At 40.8% G+C, this 16,432-nt stretch overlaps 1 protein-coding gene across 2 annotated transcripts in view; it reads right to left on the bottom strand.

Moving 5' to 3' along the window:
* DOCK8 (dedicator of cytokinesis 8) overlaps positions 1–16,432 on the bottom strand; it is a 189,039-nt gene that overhangs the window by 37,020 nt on the left and 135,587 nt on the right. For both annotated transcript variants that reach the window (XM_084899448.1, XM_084899449.1), the window contains 5 exons: positions 14,840–14,989; positions 12,593–12,706; positions 11,200–11,355; positions 1,444–1,583; positions 142–311 (listed from right to left, as the gene is read on the bottom strand). In XM_084899448.1, the coding sequence (XP_084755574.1) occupies positions 142–311; positions 1,444–1,583; positions 11,200–11,355; positions 12,593–12,706; positions 14,840–14,989 (730 nt within the window). The remainder of the gene's footprint in view (positions 1–141; positions 312–1,443; positions 1,584–11,199; positions 11,356–12,592; positions 12,707–14,839; positions 14,990–16,432) is intronic.

Below are 16,432 nucleotides of genomic sequence, written 5' to 3'. Positions count from 1 at the left end.
GTGATCTGGCCCCCACTTTAAAAAGTTTGAGGACCCCTGCTAAGCAAATCCACCCTGGAGCCAATGACAGAAACCTTATTCTACTGTAGCCCTGGGCAGGGTCCCCCGTCAATCCAGAGGAGGAAACAAACTTTACATTACCTGTAAAGTCATAGAGCTGCGGCAAAGCATCCAAGATGATGCCAACCAAAGGCAAGTAAAGGGCGGCGACCTTGACCTTCACTTCTGGTTTGACACAGCGCGGGTCAAGGTCGTGAGAACTTAATAGGCTGTGAATGGCACTGACAGCTTTCCTTTGCACTTTGCTGATCCTGTTGGCACAACACAGAACGCTAGAGGTTATGATGAAGGGAGATTGATGGAAATGCTCTTAAGCAATAAGGAGTGACCAGCATGTTCCTAAACAATGGGGTGACAATGTGAAAATCAAGAAAAATTGGGTAGAAGTATTTACAGCTCAGAGACAGACTACCTGTGTTCTAGTCCTAGGTCACTGTCAAGCATGATGTTTTAAAGTTTATTATGGTATAACATCGAGTCTTTCATTACTTTTTATTGTTGGATAATATTGTATGAATATATCACATTTTATTTTTAAATATATTTTTATTCATTTCAGGGAGAAGGAGAGATAAAAACATCACTGATTAGAGAGATTTATTGATTGGCTGCCTCCTGCATGGCCCGCACTGGGGATAGAGCCCATAACCTGGGCATGTGCTCTGACCAAGAATTGAACCATGACCTACTGGCTCATAGATCGATGCCCAATGATGGCCAGGCTGAATATATCACATTTTATTCATCCAGTCATCAATTGGTGGACATTTGGACTCTTTCTACTTTTTGACTATTATGAATTATGAATGCTACTCTGACTATTTCTGCTCATGCTTTCGTGTGGGTACAAGTTTTATTTCTCTTGAGTATAGACCACAGAGTAGAATTACTGGATCATATGGTAACTCTATGTTTAATGTTTAGGAGAACTGCCAAACTGTTTTTAACAGTGGCTACAGCACTTTACATTCCTAGCAGGAGAGCATGAAGTTTCCATATTCCATTTGTCAACACTTGCTATATTGAGACTATTTTATTATAGCCATCCTAGTGGATACGAAGGTGCTATGGACTGAATGTTGAACTGCAAACTGCAGCAGGTAGCATTTTTGTGTGTGCTTCGTATCCCATTTAAAAAAAAAAATACATTTTATTGATTTTTTATAGAGAGGAAAGGAGAGGGATAGAGAGCTAGAAACATCAATGAGAGGGAAAAGTCGACCAGCTGCCTCCTGCACACCACCCACTGGGGATGTGCCCACAACCAAGGTACATGCCCTTGACCGGAATCGAACCTGGGACCCTTCAGTTCGCAGGCTGACACTCTATCCACTGGGCCAAACCGGTTTCGGCCATATCCCATTTCTAATGTTAGAAACATACCCTTCCCCTTCCGCATCCAGGGCAGCGGCCAGCTCCGTGAAGAGAAGGCCGGTGAGGAAGTGCTGCTGGCGGAACTCGGGAGTCAGGTCGAACATGTTGGCGATCTTCTGGTCCTGGAAGCTGGAGCAGGAGCTCGAGTTCTACAGAAATGCAAGGAGCAGCTCTGTGAGTACCAAGAACTGGAACTAAGACCACAAGAGCTGGTATTTACTGAGCATGAGTGCGGCCAAGCTTGGTGAGCACGACCCAGGATCACCACTACTCTCCCCAGAGGACAGATGAGGAAACTGAGACTAGAGTGGTCACTTAGCTTTCCCATCCCCTCAGACGGAAAACTGCCCATTGGGAAGGATGGACATAAAGCACCCGAGTTCTGTCACACGATGTGTAACACTCCCTTCCTCACAAGCAATCAAAAGTTGAAAATGAAAATCCCAGGACAACGCTTGGACCGGGAAAATGGAACGGGATCCAATGCTGCAGCTGTGAGCAGGCAATTCCTCTCTAAAAAACAGCCCCTGTCTAGGGAACAGTGCTCGTACGCTGAGCTGCACTTCTAAACATGGTTTACACACAGTGTCTGAATGTTGCTGGCCTGGAAAGTGTATCAGGGCAGGGAAGTGTCAGATGGCCCAGTCCCAGGTAAGGCCTGTGCTCTTATCCTGCGGCACACTGTGTATTTCATTAAGAGAATCTAAAATGTCTCTGGAATCCTTGATGTTTGGTGGGGCTGGGCCTGGCTCCTGTGTTTGCTAACTCCCTAGGGTAGTCAAGGGGAATGTGGGCCAGGACCTGGGGCAAAGTGAGCACATTTGGAATTGTAGCTTGTAAGACACCATTCCCAGTTCTCTCAGATGGCCACAGAGCTAATTCCTGGATCATGTCTTTGGGCATGGATGGCCAAGATCATTATTTTTTAATTCATAAGACAGTCCTTCACCTTTGTTCTAGTATCAAGAAATATGCAACAAAAATAGAACCTAATATTGAAGAATCTTACCTGCTTCTCTGAGCTACTGATTTGTTCCCTATAAATGAAATGTGACTATAAGAATAGCATTTACTTAATGTTTTTCTAGAGGACACTAGCCCCTTGAGAAATCTATGGAGGAAGCACCAAAGGTTTCTGGAGTCAAATCATGTTGGTATTCACAGCTTATCATACGCCTCCTCCCATTGCCTCCTCTGCCCCTGGGGCATTTACAATTTACACCAACAAGTAAGAGATTCTAAGCTGTCCTTCTGCAAAGAAACATAACACAGGGTTTCCAAACTGATTAGACTTTGGAATCCTGTATTTGCATAAAACCTCTCAGCATCCAGTACTGGTATCCTGGGCCCACCCCACTGAACCTAACTTGAAAAATACTGTTCTATAAAAAATGATTGGCAAAACTCCTGTGTATAAGTATTAATACAAGTGTTCCTCTTTCTGACTGATCATGAACAAAACTTGTTAGAAATATATTTCCTATACAACAGGCCATTTGCTTAGTTTATGATGTGACCTTTTCAGTGTTTCAAGAGCCATATGATCTGGAATGTGATTCAAGGTGGACTCATCTTGTGCTGAATTCCATTCTGTATCAGTACGAGCAAAAAGTTCTAAAAGAGTTCAAGGATATAATCTCCACATTAAAAACTATTAGCGGCAGCTGATTGATGATTCTCTCTTGTCATTCTCTCTCTCTCTCTCTCTCTCTCTCTCTCTCTCTCTCTCTCTCATTCTCTTTCTCTCCCCCTTCCTCTCTGAAATTAATAAAATATATATAAAAAAAAACACTATTATATCATTTTGGAATCAATATAAAGAAACCTGCAATTTCATAAATTTCATGGTGCTCGGGTTTCAGAAAAGTGAAGTGAGTAGAGGAGTCTGTCAAGCTGAGGTAGAAAGATGACTAATGTGAGGCGGAGCTTGAAGATGGCGACCGAACAGACGGACTTGTTCTGACCCCGGTCCCAAAACAGATAGAAGCAACATCTGAGTCGCTCAGGGAATGTTGATTAGCAGCTAAGGGGCAGCGGATCACTCTAGGAAGGTAAGGAAGTGTCCGCTGGACAATTTTTCCTGACCAAGCGGCCAGCACTCCCGACTTCTCCCGGAGCTCCGGGCTCAGCGCAAGGGCGGCGCCACCCTACCAGGAAGGGAGCAGCTTCTCTGAGGCCTGGAGAGCCCACAGCCGAGGAGTCCATCGAGCACCTGTGGCGCCCCGATCGGAGCAAGCGGGTGGATTCAAGGAAGCTCTTCAACCACCCACAGAAAGGTCAGAGTCTGCGTGGCTAGGCTGAGAGTTCAGGCTGCGATAGCGCCATTGCTCCAGCGAGGCCCCGCCCCCAGAGCGGCCCTGAGCGCGCCACCAGGAGCGCCGCGAGGCCCGGCCCCAGTGCGGCCCTGAGCTCCACGGCCCCGGAGCGCCGCGAGGCCCCCGGCCCCAGTGCGGCCCAGAGCACCGCGGCCCGGAGCGCCGCGAGGCCCCGCCCCCAGAGCGGCCCTGAGCGCGCCACCAGGAGCGCTGTGAGGCCCCGGCCCCAGAGCGGCCCAGAGCACCGCGGCCCGGAGCGCCGCGAGGCCCCGCCCCCAGAGCGGCCGTGGCCCCGCCTATATTGTAGCCCGGGAGAGCTGCGAGGGCCCGCCCCCAGAGAGAAAGAGGGCCAGAGCAACCAAAGTCTGGGAGGTCAAACCAGTAACACTGACACCTAAGGGCTGAACTACAAACTGCCTTTTTTTTTTTTTTTTTTCTTTTTTTTTTCTTTTTTCTTTTTCTTTTTCTTTTAATTAATCAAAAATAAATAAATGGACACAAATAACTAAGATATAGCCTGCCTAAAATTAAGGACTACCTTACAAAACTGAGGTGCAGTGGAAAGCTGGGAACTGCAAGACTCTCTGATCCAAGAACCAGGCATACCAAATACAATAACAGAGGAAGTGATTGAACTCTACTGGACAATTTTATGCTAATTATACTATTCTTTATTTTATTTTCATTTTTTACATTTTTTATTTAATTTTCATTTTTTACATCTTTTACTTCAGAAACGATTTTTTTTCTTTTTTCCTTACTTGATTTTACCTTTTCAATTATTACATTTTTCAATCTCTATCTTCACTATTACTACTGCTATTTTGCAATTTTTTTTTCTTTTTCTTTTCCTCCCCAGTACCATTTTACTTCGTCTTTATTTTACATTGGGAGTAACCTTCATTCTATTTTAATCTCTACTATAGCATCATTCAACCCTATCTCAATTCGACCTTTACCCCATCACTCTCTTACTAAACTTTAACCTTTTAGTCTCCAGTTTATCCTATCCCTTTCCGGCTTTAGTTTTTCCTCTATTCTTTCTGTATACCCCCTGCTAAAGCTCTCACTATACTCATAGATCTAAGTTCCAACCCCTGATACAAGTGTATAAATATCACTCTCTGCACTATATTAACTAGTTAAAAAAAAAAAAAAAAAAAAAAACACAAAAAAAAAAACGGTTCTACTTTCTATCCTTTTCTCATTGTTTGAGTGAAGGTTGATTATTGTGAATATTGGTGCTTTTCAGTGAAATTGTTATGCTTATTCCAGTGTTGTTATTGTTGCTTTGTAATTTTTTTTAAATCCTCTGTTTTTGTTTGTTTCTTTGACTTCTGTATATCATAACCTTACTTAATAATAGTGGATATTGTATTGTAGTTTGTATTAATCTCCAAGTATTGTTACCGGCATTGGCTGGGCTCACTGGTTGATCTATGGCAATTTTCTCCACATATATATAGTTTGTTTCCCATTTTTTTAGTTTGCTTCTTCTCTCTCTCTCTCTCTCTCTCTCTCTCTCTCTCTCTCTCTCTCTCTTTCTCTCTCTCTCTTCTTTTTCTCCCTGTTTTCTAACTTCATTTTGTCATTACTTTATTTCTTCTTTGACTTTTTTTTTTTTAATTTTTCTTTATTTTATTTTTACCTTCCTTCCTTCCTTCTCTCCTATACCCTAATTTGCCTATCGCTAGGGGTTACCTTTATTAGAGGTTATTAATATTGTAAATACATTCCTGTTAAGTGCCTCTCGTGTTGTACATGGTAGTGTTGTATTTTGCACCTATAAATTAACGCAAGAGAAAGAACACCACATAACCAGACATCCTGAAAAGAGATACCATGGGAAGACAAAGAAACACCCCACAAATGAAAGAAAAGCAGGCATCACCAGAAAAGGAAGTAAACGAGCCAGAGGCAAGCAGCCTACCAGAGCAAGAGTTCAGAATAATGATTATTGGTTGGCTAAAAAGAATGGAAGAGAAATTTGACAATAACCAAGAAGAAATGAGGAAGAACCATCAGGAATTGAGGAAGAACCAAGAAGAAATGAAAAATGACATCACTACCATGAAGAACTCAATAGAAAGCATCAAGAGTAGACTAGATGAAGCGGAAGACCGCATCAGTGAGCTAGAAGACAAGATGGAAAAAAATACCCAATTAGAGCAGCTTCTAGAAAAAAAGATTAAAAAGCAGGAGGAGAGCCTACGGGAGCTTTGGGACATTACAAAACAAAATAATATTCGAATAATAGGGGTTCCAGAAGGAAAGGAAACTGAGGTAGACGTGGAAAAAGTATTTCAAGAAATAATGACAGAAAACTTTCCTGAGATAGAGAAGAAAAAACCCACACAAATCCAAGATGCTCGCAGAGTCCCAAGCAAAATGAATCCCAGAAGACAGACGCCAAGGCACATTATAATTAAAGTGGCAAACAACAACGACAAAGTAAGAATCTTAAAAGCAGCCAGAGAGAGACAGAAAGTTACTTACAAAGGAACCCCCATCAGACTAGCAACTGATTTCTCAACAGAAACATATCAGGCCAGAAGGGAATGGGATGAAATATACAAAGTCATGCAAAGGAAGGGTTTGAATCCAAGAATACTGTACCCAGCAAGACTATCAATCAAAATTGAAGGGGAAATCAGGAGCTTCACAGACAAAAAAAGGCTGAAGGAATTTATCTCCACCAAACCAGCAATGCAAGAAATGCTAAAGGGTCTACTGTAAAAATAAAGAAATAGGAATTGAAGAAGGAACATGGGTATAGAATAAAAATGCCATCAAATGAGTACCTATCAATAATAACCTTAAATGTAAATGGATTAAATGCTCCAATCAAAAGACATAGGGTGTCAGATTGGATAAGAAAACAAGACCCTTACATCTGTTGCCTACAAGAAACCCACCTCAGAAAAAAAGATGCACACAGACTGAGGGTGAAGGGATGGAAAAAAGTTTTCCAGGCAAATGGAAAGGAAAGAAAAGCTGGGGTAGCAATACTTATATCTGACAAATTAGATCTCAGAGTGAAGGACATAACAAGAGATAATGAAGGTCACTTCATAATACTAAAGGGTACAATCCAACAAGAAGAAATAACCCTGGTAAATATATATGCACCCAATACAGGAGCACCCAAATACATAAAAAAACTGCTGGAGGACATTAAGGGAGAGATTAATAGCAATACAATCATAGTAGGAGATTTTAATACCCCACTGTCACCCTTCGACAAATCATCTAAACAAAAAAGCAGCAAAGAAATATCAATCCTAAACGACTCACTAGACCAGATGGAATTAATTGACATCTTTAGAACATTCCACCCCAAAGCCACAGAATATACATTCTTCTCAAGTGCACATGGGACATTCTCAAAGATAGACCACATTTTGGGACATAGGCAGAGTCTATTCAAATTCAAGAAGATAGAAATCATATCAAGCATCTTCTCAGACCATAGTGGCATAAAACTGGAAATTAATTACAATAAAAATAATCCAAAGAAATCAAATACATGGAGACTAAACAACATGCTATTAAACAAGGACTGGGTTACCAGAGAAATCAAGGAAGAAATTAAAAACATCCTGGCAACAAATGACAATGAAAACACAACAATCCAAAATCTATGGGACACAGCAAAAGCAGTTTTGAGAGGGAAGTTCATATCCTTACAAGCCTATTGCAAAAAACTAGAAAAAATGGTAACAGATGAACTAACTCTACAACTCAAAGAGTTAGAAAAAGAGCAACAAGAAAAGCCCAGTGTAAGCAGAAGGAAGGAAATAACAAAAATCAGAGCACAGATAAATGACATAGAGACCAAAGAAACAATACATAAGATCAACAAAACCAAGAGCTGGTTCTTCGAAAGGATAAACAAGATTGATGGACCTCTAGCCAGGCTAACCAAGAAACAAAGAGAGAGGACCCAAATAAACAAAATCAGAAATGAAAGAGGTGAAATAACAACAGACCCCACCGAAATACAACAGATTGTTACAAAATACTACGAACAACTCTATTCCAACAAACTAAACAACCTGGAGGAAATGGACATATTCCTAGAAAAATACAAACTGCCAAAACTCAATCAGGAAGAATCTAAAAATCTCAATAGACCAGTGACGTGGGAAGAAATTGAAACCGTCATCAAAAAGCTTCCAGCAAACAAAAGCCCAGGGCCAGATGGCTTCACAGGAGAGTTTTACCAAACATTCAAGGAAGAACTAAAACCTATCCTCCTCAGACTATTCCAAAAAATCCAAGAGGAAGGAACACTTCCGAACTCCTTCTATGAAGCCAACATCACCCTAATACCAAAACCAGATAAAGACAACTCAATGAAAGAAAATTACAGGCCAATATCCCTCATGAACATAGATGCCAAAATCCTCAACAAAATTCTAGCAAATCGACTCCAGAAGAACATCACAAAGATCATACACCATGACCAAGTAGGATTTATTCCAGGAATGCAAGGATGGTACAATATCCGCAAATCAATAAACGTGATACATCACATAAACAAATTGAAAGATAAAAATCATATAGTCATATCAATTGACGCAGAAAAAGCATTTGACAAAATCCAACACCCTTTCCTGTTAAAAACTCTTAAAAAAGTGGGAGTACAAGGATCATACCTCAACATAATAAAAGCTATATATGATAAACCCACAGCCAACATTATACTCAATGGGCAAAAACTAAAACCATTCCCTCTAAGAACAGGAACAAGACAGGGATGCCCACTCTCGCCACTCCTGTTTGACATAGTTCTGGAAGTACTAGCCATTGCAATTAGACAAGAGGAGGAAATAAAAGGCATCCAAATTGGAAAAGAAGAAGTAAAGTTATCCTTATTTGCAGATGACATGATATTGTACATAAAAAACCCAAAAGACTCCATTAAAAAACTAATTGACTTAATAAATGAATTTGGCAACGTAGCAGGATATAAAATTAATGCCAAGAAATCCATGGCATTTCTATACACCAATAGTGAAACTACAGAAACAGAGGCTAAAAAAGCAATTCCATTCACCATCGCACCAAAAAAATTAAGATACCTAGGAATAAATTTAACTAAAGAAATAAAGGACCTATTTGCGGAAAACTACACGACACTGAAAAAAGAGATAGAGGAAGATGTAAGGAGATGGAAGAACATACCATGTTCATGGATTGGTAGGATCAACATCATCAAAATGTCCATACTTCCTAAAGCAATCTATAGGTTCAATGCACTCCCCATTAAAATACCAACGACATATTTCACTGACCTAGAAAGAACTCTCCAAAAGTTCATTTGGAACAATAAAAGACCCCGAATAGCCACAGCGATTCTGAGAAAGAAGAGTAAAGTAGGAGGGATCTCAATACCAGACTTCAAACTATACTACAAAGCCACTGTTCTCAAAACAGCCTGGTACTGGCACAAGAACAGACAAATAGATCAATGGAATAGAATTGAGAACCCAGATATCAACCCAAATCACTATGCTCAATTAATATTTGACAAAGGAGGCACGAATATACAATGGAGTCAAGACAGTCTCTTCAATAAATGGTGTTGGGAAAATTGGAAAGACACATGCAAAAGAATGAAACTAGATCACCAACTTACACCATTCACAAGGATAAACTCAAAATGGATACAGGACTTAAACATCAGACGGGAAACCATAAAAATACTAGAAGCATCCACAGGTAGCAAAATCTCAGACGTATGCCAAAATAACTTCTTCACTGATACGGCCCCTAGGGCAATGGAAGCTAAAGAGAAAATAAACAAATGGGACTACTTCAAAATAAAAAGCTTTTTTACAGCAAAAGAAACCATCAATAAAACAACAAGAAAGCCCACGGTGTGGGAGATCATATTTGCAAATATTACCACTGATAAAGGTTTAATCTCCAACATTTACAGACAGCTTATACAACTAAATAAAAGGAAGATGAATGATCCAATTAAAAAATGGGCAATGGACCTAAACAGAATATTTTCAAAAGAAGACAGAAGGAAAGCCAAAAGGCACATGAAAACATGCTCAAAGTCACTAAGTATCCGAGAGGTGCAAATCAAAACAACAATGCGGTACCATCTCACACCTGTCAGAATGGCCAACATCAACAAATCAACAAACGACAAGTGTTGGCGAGGTTGCGGAGAAAAAGGAACTCTCGTGCACTGCTGGTGGGAATGCAGACTGGTGCAACCACTGTGGAGAACAGTGTGGAGTTTCCTCAAAAAACTGAAAATGGAACTCCCATTTGACCCAGTAATCCCACTTCTAGGAATATATCCCAAGAAACTAGAAACACCAATCAGAAAGGATATATGCACCCCTATGTTCATAGCAGCACAATCTACAATAGCCAGAATTTGGAAACAGCCTAGGTGCCCGTCAGCAGATGATTGGATCCAAAAACTATGGTACATCTACACAATGGAATACTATGCTGCCATAAAGAAGAAGGAATTCTCATCATTTGCAGCAACCTGGATGGAATTGGAGAGCATCATGCTGAGTGAAATAAGCCAATCAACGAAAGAGAAACACCACATGACCTCACACATCGGTGGATGATAAAGATCTTTATAAACTGATGAACCAAGAGACAGATATAGAGAAAGTAAAGCAACAGGCAGACTGTCAAATTACAGTGGGGAGGGTAGGGATATCAGGGGGAGATAATAGATCAACCGAAGGACTTGTATAAATGCATATAAGTACAACCAATGGACATAAAACTATGGGGAGGGAGGGGATGTGTGGGAGGGAGGGAGGGGGGCAATAAAAAAAAAAATCAAGAAAATATGTAAAAAATAAATAAATAAATAAATAAATAAATTAAAAAAAAAAAATAAAAAAATAAATCTGCAAAAAAAAAAAAAAAAAAAAAAAAAAAAAAAAAAAAGAAAGATGACTAATGTGAGACAAAAGAAGACATGTGACTTTTCTACAAATTTCTGATTTTTCATAGTATATATGGATTTCTTGTTCTAGAGTCTAGAACCTAGAGATAAATCAATCACGTAGTATGTAAATGATTAGTTACATGGTACAACTTTGGGAAGCATATTTGTATGTATCTGAATCAATTGATCTGTTTCAATAGCTTGATTTTTCTTTTTTAAAATGTATTTTTATTGATTTCAGGGGGGAAGGGAGAAGAAGAGAGAGAAACATCAACGATGAGAGAGAATCATTAATCAGCTGCCTCCTGAACACCCCCTACTGGGAATCCAGCTCAAAACTTAGGTATATGCCCTGACGGGGAATTGAACTGTGACCTCCTGGTTCAACTACTGAGCCACACCGACTGGGCTTGATGCTTTAAAAATTAATAACGCCAACCTTCAGAGAACAAATTACTAAATTAAGCTAATTAAGTGAAATTGCGTGTATAATTCTTTCAGGCAATGGGTTACCTGGGAAGATATGGAGGGGCAGGGAGATGCGGGAGCAGTGTCAGCGCTCATAAAGAAGAGGTTCAGGTTGAGGTAATGTTCATGGCTGCAGAGGATTCTCAGGAACTCCAGCCTCATGGAGATGAGCGTCGAGAGGTTGTTCAGCTTGGCTGACAGCTGGGGAGAACAATGAGGAAAGGAAAGAAGCCTTTATTATGAGGTGAATGGAGCTGAGGTTGACAGACACAGAAATATCCTTTCGCCCAGATTAATAAAAATGAATGGGGCAGCACAACAGATGGCAAATTCTGTACTACAGGGAGGCCCAAAAGGTTTTCACCCACTACCTGTTTTCCTTCACGATTCCTAGCCCCAAAACTGCCCAAAGTGAGGACTCTTGCCCCAAACCCCAGTCTTGTCAAGTCTGTAATACCACGGCAAGACTCTGTTGTTCATAATCTGGAAGTATGTCTTCAGTGTAACAGAATATAATTAATTTTACAAAAACCCTACTGTGTCCAAGAAACTAAATGAAAGGAGTTGCCCCCACATGGGGCCACACAAAACTAATGGAATATGACTTGGGTGGCTTTAATGCCACAAATGTTCTTTTGTAGTTTCTAATTAAAGACCCCAATGGGAAGTTCTCAAGCCAGTTCCCTGGATGAAAGCATCAAATTAATTTGCAAAAAAAAAAAAAAAAAAAAAAGCAAGCCAAAAAGTTTCTTCAAAGAAGAAGTAGAGGAGAAAGAAACAGAAAACCGGAAGAGTTTTTAGAAAAAATCTTCCCTTGAACAAACCAACCATAAAATTAGCAACAAAAAGCTGACCCAGGTGACACTCTGGAAGAGATCTCGTGCTTCTCTTGGGCAAAGTGACCACTAGAGGATTCAGACTCAATAGACTGCAAATGAGAGGCAGCTTCTCTTAAGGCAAAGCACAGAAAAAAGGGTTCTGAGGGACCTTGAACCTCTCAATATATCATCATAAACACCCTCCCACCTCGGCACAGGAAACGATGTCTCATCCTCGCCAATGGACATGTCTCCTCCTCGTGCACTTTAATTAATTATCCTAACATATGAAAAAAGACCTCATATTTTGAATTCTATGCCTGGTCGAAGATTGAATGCTAGAGTCATGTAATTTCTGTTAAATGTTAAATTGAAGAAAGCTGATCATATCAGTAACAAATTTCAGTTACCTTAGATTAACCCTTTAGTACTGGGTTGGAAAATGCTTTAGGATCCATGCAAACTAGAGTGTCTAGGGATGTCTTTGGCACAAGACTTACAATGTACAAGAGCCAAGCTGTCTAACTTGGCGGTGGATAAGACAGCTCACCGTGACAACGAGCATCACACAGATGAGAAGGAACCAGGGACAACGTGGCTGCATCGGAGGGAACACTCACCTGGTTGCAATAATGTTTGATGAGGTTAAACACAAAGCTACGATCCATCAGTGAGAGAAGGTCATACAGGAAGAAAGCCAGGCTGATGTTGATCTTCTCTGCCTGTTCCGTTTCCTTAAAAACAAACACACAAATACTCAAGTCATTTTGTGGTAAATGCTGGTCATGAACCTCCAGGTCCCTGGTGGGAAAATTGGGAGAGGCAGGTCCTATTTTTATAAACAGTACTAGAGGCCCAATGCATGAAATTCATGCAACAGTAGGCCTTCCTTCCCCCAGCTGCGAGCACTGGCTTCCCTCTGGCACCCAGAATCCAGGATTCCCAACCCAGGACCCAGGCTTCCCTCACAGCCCCAGCTTCGTCCTGAAGGTTGTCTGGTCTAATTAGCATATTACACTTTTATTATTATAGATTTCTTCCTCTTAGACAGTGTTTCCCAAACTTCTCTCATGATGAGAATCACCTGGTGAAGTTGTTAAAATACAGATTCCTGCATCCCAACTAAGAAGTGCTAAATAGAATTTTTGGGAACATATAGGTAAAATTGTATACTTAACTAGTGCTCTAAGCTTAAAAATTCTAGTTTAGCACTGCTTAGTTAGGATTCAGGAATCTGTATTTTAACAACTTCACCAGGTGATTCTCATCATGAGAGAAGTTTGGGAAACACTGCTCTAAGAGATACTGGGCAAAGCAGGTAACCCTGCAAAATTGGAGCAAATATAATTTAGAACTTAACTGATGCCATGAGTGTTAGGTTGAATCAAGTAATTCTTTATCTACTGTTAATATTAAGGTACATTTCCTTCAAGTTTTTGTTTTACTACATGCATATTTACATGCATATGAGTGAGCTCATTCTCTATATACAAGGCTGGGTCCTGAATTTTTTCATTCAACATTACATAATAAACATTTTTCTATATCATATTTCTTCACATGGCTTTATCGAAATGTATTTGATTCTTGTAAGTACTGTTTTTGGCAAAAGTAACTTGAAATATATTCCCTATCTTCAATGAGACAGGTTCTTATAAGTATTGTTGCAGAAAACCAAATCAGGATAAAAGATTCCATTTTTACTTAAGGATTTTTATCTTTCCAATTAGGCAGCATGCTCAGCCTAGAAGAGGTCATAGTCACTCCTGGTAAGGCGAACTCTGGCATAAAGTAAGACCAGGACTTTGTGTTTATTACTTCACAGGGCTCGTATTTATGAGGGTTTTTACAGAACTTCAGAGCAATCGGGATGCACTTGTTCATAGTCAGGCCTCCTAGTCCCAGAATGATGAATCAGTTTTCTCTGACACTATTGAAAATATAGCTTGAAAATATTTTCCTCTTGTTAAGTTATGTTCCTCTTGTTATTCAGGCCACGCTGACCAGCCACTGGCGTGGATGTAGACCTGATAAAGAAGGTTCCACACACTCATGGAGCATCAAGTCCTCACACTCTCAGTATCCTCACTGACCACCCCTGGGTAGTATACATAACTGTCTGAATATTCTGGCATGGAATTGTCGGTCCTGGTTTTGCTGCTATCTGTGTGACTTTAAAAAAATCTCAACCTCACTGTGCCTAATTTTTTGTACCTGCCAAAATGGAGATATCATTGCCATTCTCCAAAGTTTGCCATGAGAAAAAGTGGTTATTTCTCCTGAGCACTTGGTGCTATAACATGTTCTTTAGAATGATAAAGGTATTAATAATGATCATGGCTGCCTTAAATTTTATAGTTGCCTTTGAAATTTTTGTTTTATTTCTTTTTATATATTTAATTTTCTATTTTAAAGTAATTTTAAGCTTACTGGAAAGGTGCAAGAATAATACAAAAAACTCCTGTATACCCTTTAACTAGATTCATAAATATTTGACGTTTTGCCACATTAATCATTCTCTTTATCTATCCAATTTCTTTTCTGAACCATTAAAAAAGAAGGTTGCAAATATCATGCCCATTTATCCCATAATACTTCAGGGTATATTTCCTAAGAACAAGAATATTCTACAATACATTGATATACTAATTTAAACTACTGCAATTAGATGTTGCAATATCTTTATAGCAAACCTACTCTAAGGTCCCATTCAGTATATAAAACAAAACAAAACAGCATTTGCTTGTCAGGTATAGTTAGTTACATTCAAATTATTGCTTTAAGATGATGTTTATTTTTCTCTGATTATGAAAATAACATGTTCAAGGTAAAACATTTAGAACATTAGAGTCACACGGCACAGTTACCTTCTGAGGCTTCACTAAAAGGGCTGCAATCTCCGAGGTAACCACGTTAACAATGGTAGTTATGTCATCTTTGAAACGGTCGGAAAAACGAGTCCTCCGAAAATTGTCCTGTTTGTCCATGTTGTGTACATACTGAGCCATGCTTTTCACCTACAGAGGGATGGGGGGAAATGTCAACTTGGGGACATTGACCTGCTTGTACCCTGTGGAAAAGGGGAAAAGGCTGGAAGAAAAGCTCACTAACAATAGACTTTCTAACACTTTATCTGTGCTGGTAGTTGCCCAAGCAGGCTGGGGGCTGAAAATGCTCCTGACACACAGGTGGTTACCATGGTGGTGGGAGGTGGGAAGAGTGTCCTCTTCTTGACCCTGAGTCAGGGGGCTTCCTCCTTGCTGCTGACAAAGCCAGGGAGCTTAGTTTGTAGCCACCGTGTCATGAGACTCCCAACTGCCTCTGTCTGGGAAGGCAGACCCTTGCGGCTCCCAGAGTCACTTAGCCATCAGTCTGCCCTAGCACACAGCACATCACCGAAAAGGGGACTGTTTGTAAAACTGCTTGTGACGTGAACTGAAGTCCCTGCTATCCCCGAAACTACAGGAAGGAGAAAGGGAAAGAAACGTCCCTCCTGGGATCTCAAGTTGAAATGAAGAGCACAGTTTCCCCCAGAAACAGTTCTATAGCATGCTAGCTGGAAACCTGACCAGCACTTCGAACATTGCTTCTAAGAGGAATTATGTCTTGAGTTCTATAAGACTGACTAGTTTTTAATCTATATTTTAAATATTTAAATATATACATAAATTAAATATATATCTCATATAACAAAAGGCTAACATGCAAATTGACCGAATGGTGGAATGACTGGCTGCTATGACACACACTGACCACCAGGGGGAAGATGCTCCATGCAGGAGCTGCTCCCTGGTGGTCAGTGTGCTCCCACAGGGAGAGTATCTCTCAGCCAGAAGCTGGGCTCACCACTGGTAGCACAGTGGCGGTGGTAGGAGCCTCTCTCATCTCCGCTGCAGAGCTAATAATCCCTCGGAGGATGTCTGATTGCCAGTTTAGGCCTGGGGGAGGCGGGGGGGCGGGGGGAGAGAGGGTGAGAGAAACGTCTGCACCAACCACCAGAGAGAAACATTGATGTGAGAGAGACACATTGATTGGTTGCCTCCTGCACAAGCCCCAGCTTGGTGCCGGGGATCTAGCCTACAACCGAGGTACATACCCTTGTAGGGTGGTTCAGGACCCAAGGACATATCTGCACCCCACAGTCTCACACTCTTAGTGAGAGGACCTGGGTGAGGGGTGGGAACTTAACCCTATTTTTGTCTGGCAGAGTGTCTCTCACTATGCTGACCAAGGACCTGGGAACACAAGGTCCTCTTTGTTCTGGGCTACCCTCGTCCTGATTCTCTGCTGGCTCCCTACCCCGCACCAGGCTTTTGGAGCTCACTGAGTGTTCGGCTCCTGCCTGCTGCGCCTGGCCATCCTACAACCAAATAAATAATTCTCACAATACCACACTTCCAACTGATGGCCTCTTTCCAGACAGTCAGCAACTTGCCAGCTACTGTGTCCTCTGTATGTCT

The sequence above is a fragment of the Pipistrellus hanaki genome (assembly GCF_964339955.1).
Source record: "Pipistrellus hanaki genome assembly, chromosome: 11".
NCBI classification, from domain to species: Eukaryota; Metazoa; Chordata; class Mammalia; order Chiroptera; family Vespertilionidae; genus Pipistrellus; species Pipistrellus hanaki.
This window is presented reverse-complemented; position numbering and strand designations above follow the sequence as displayed.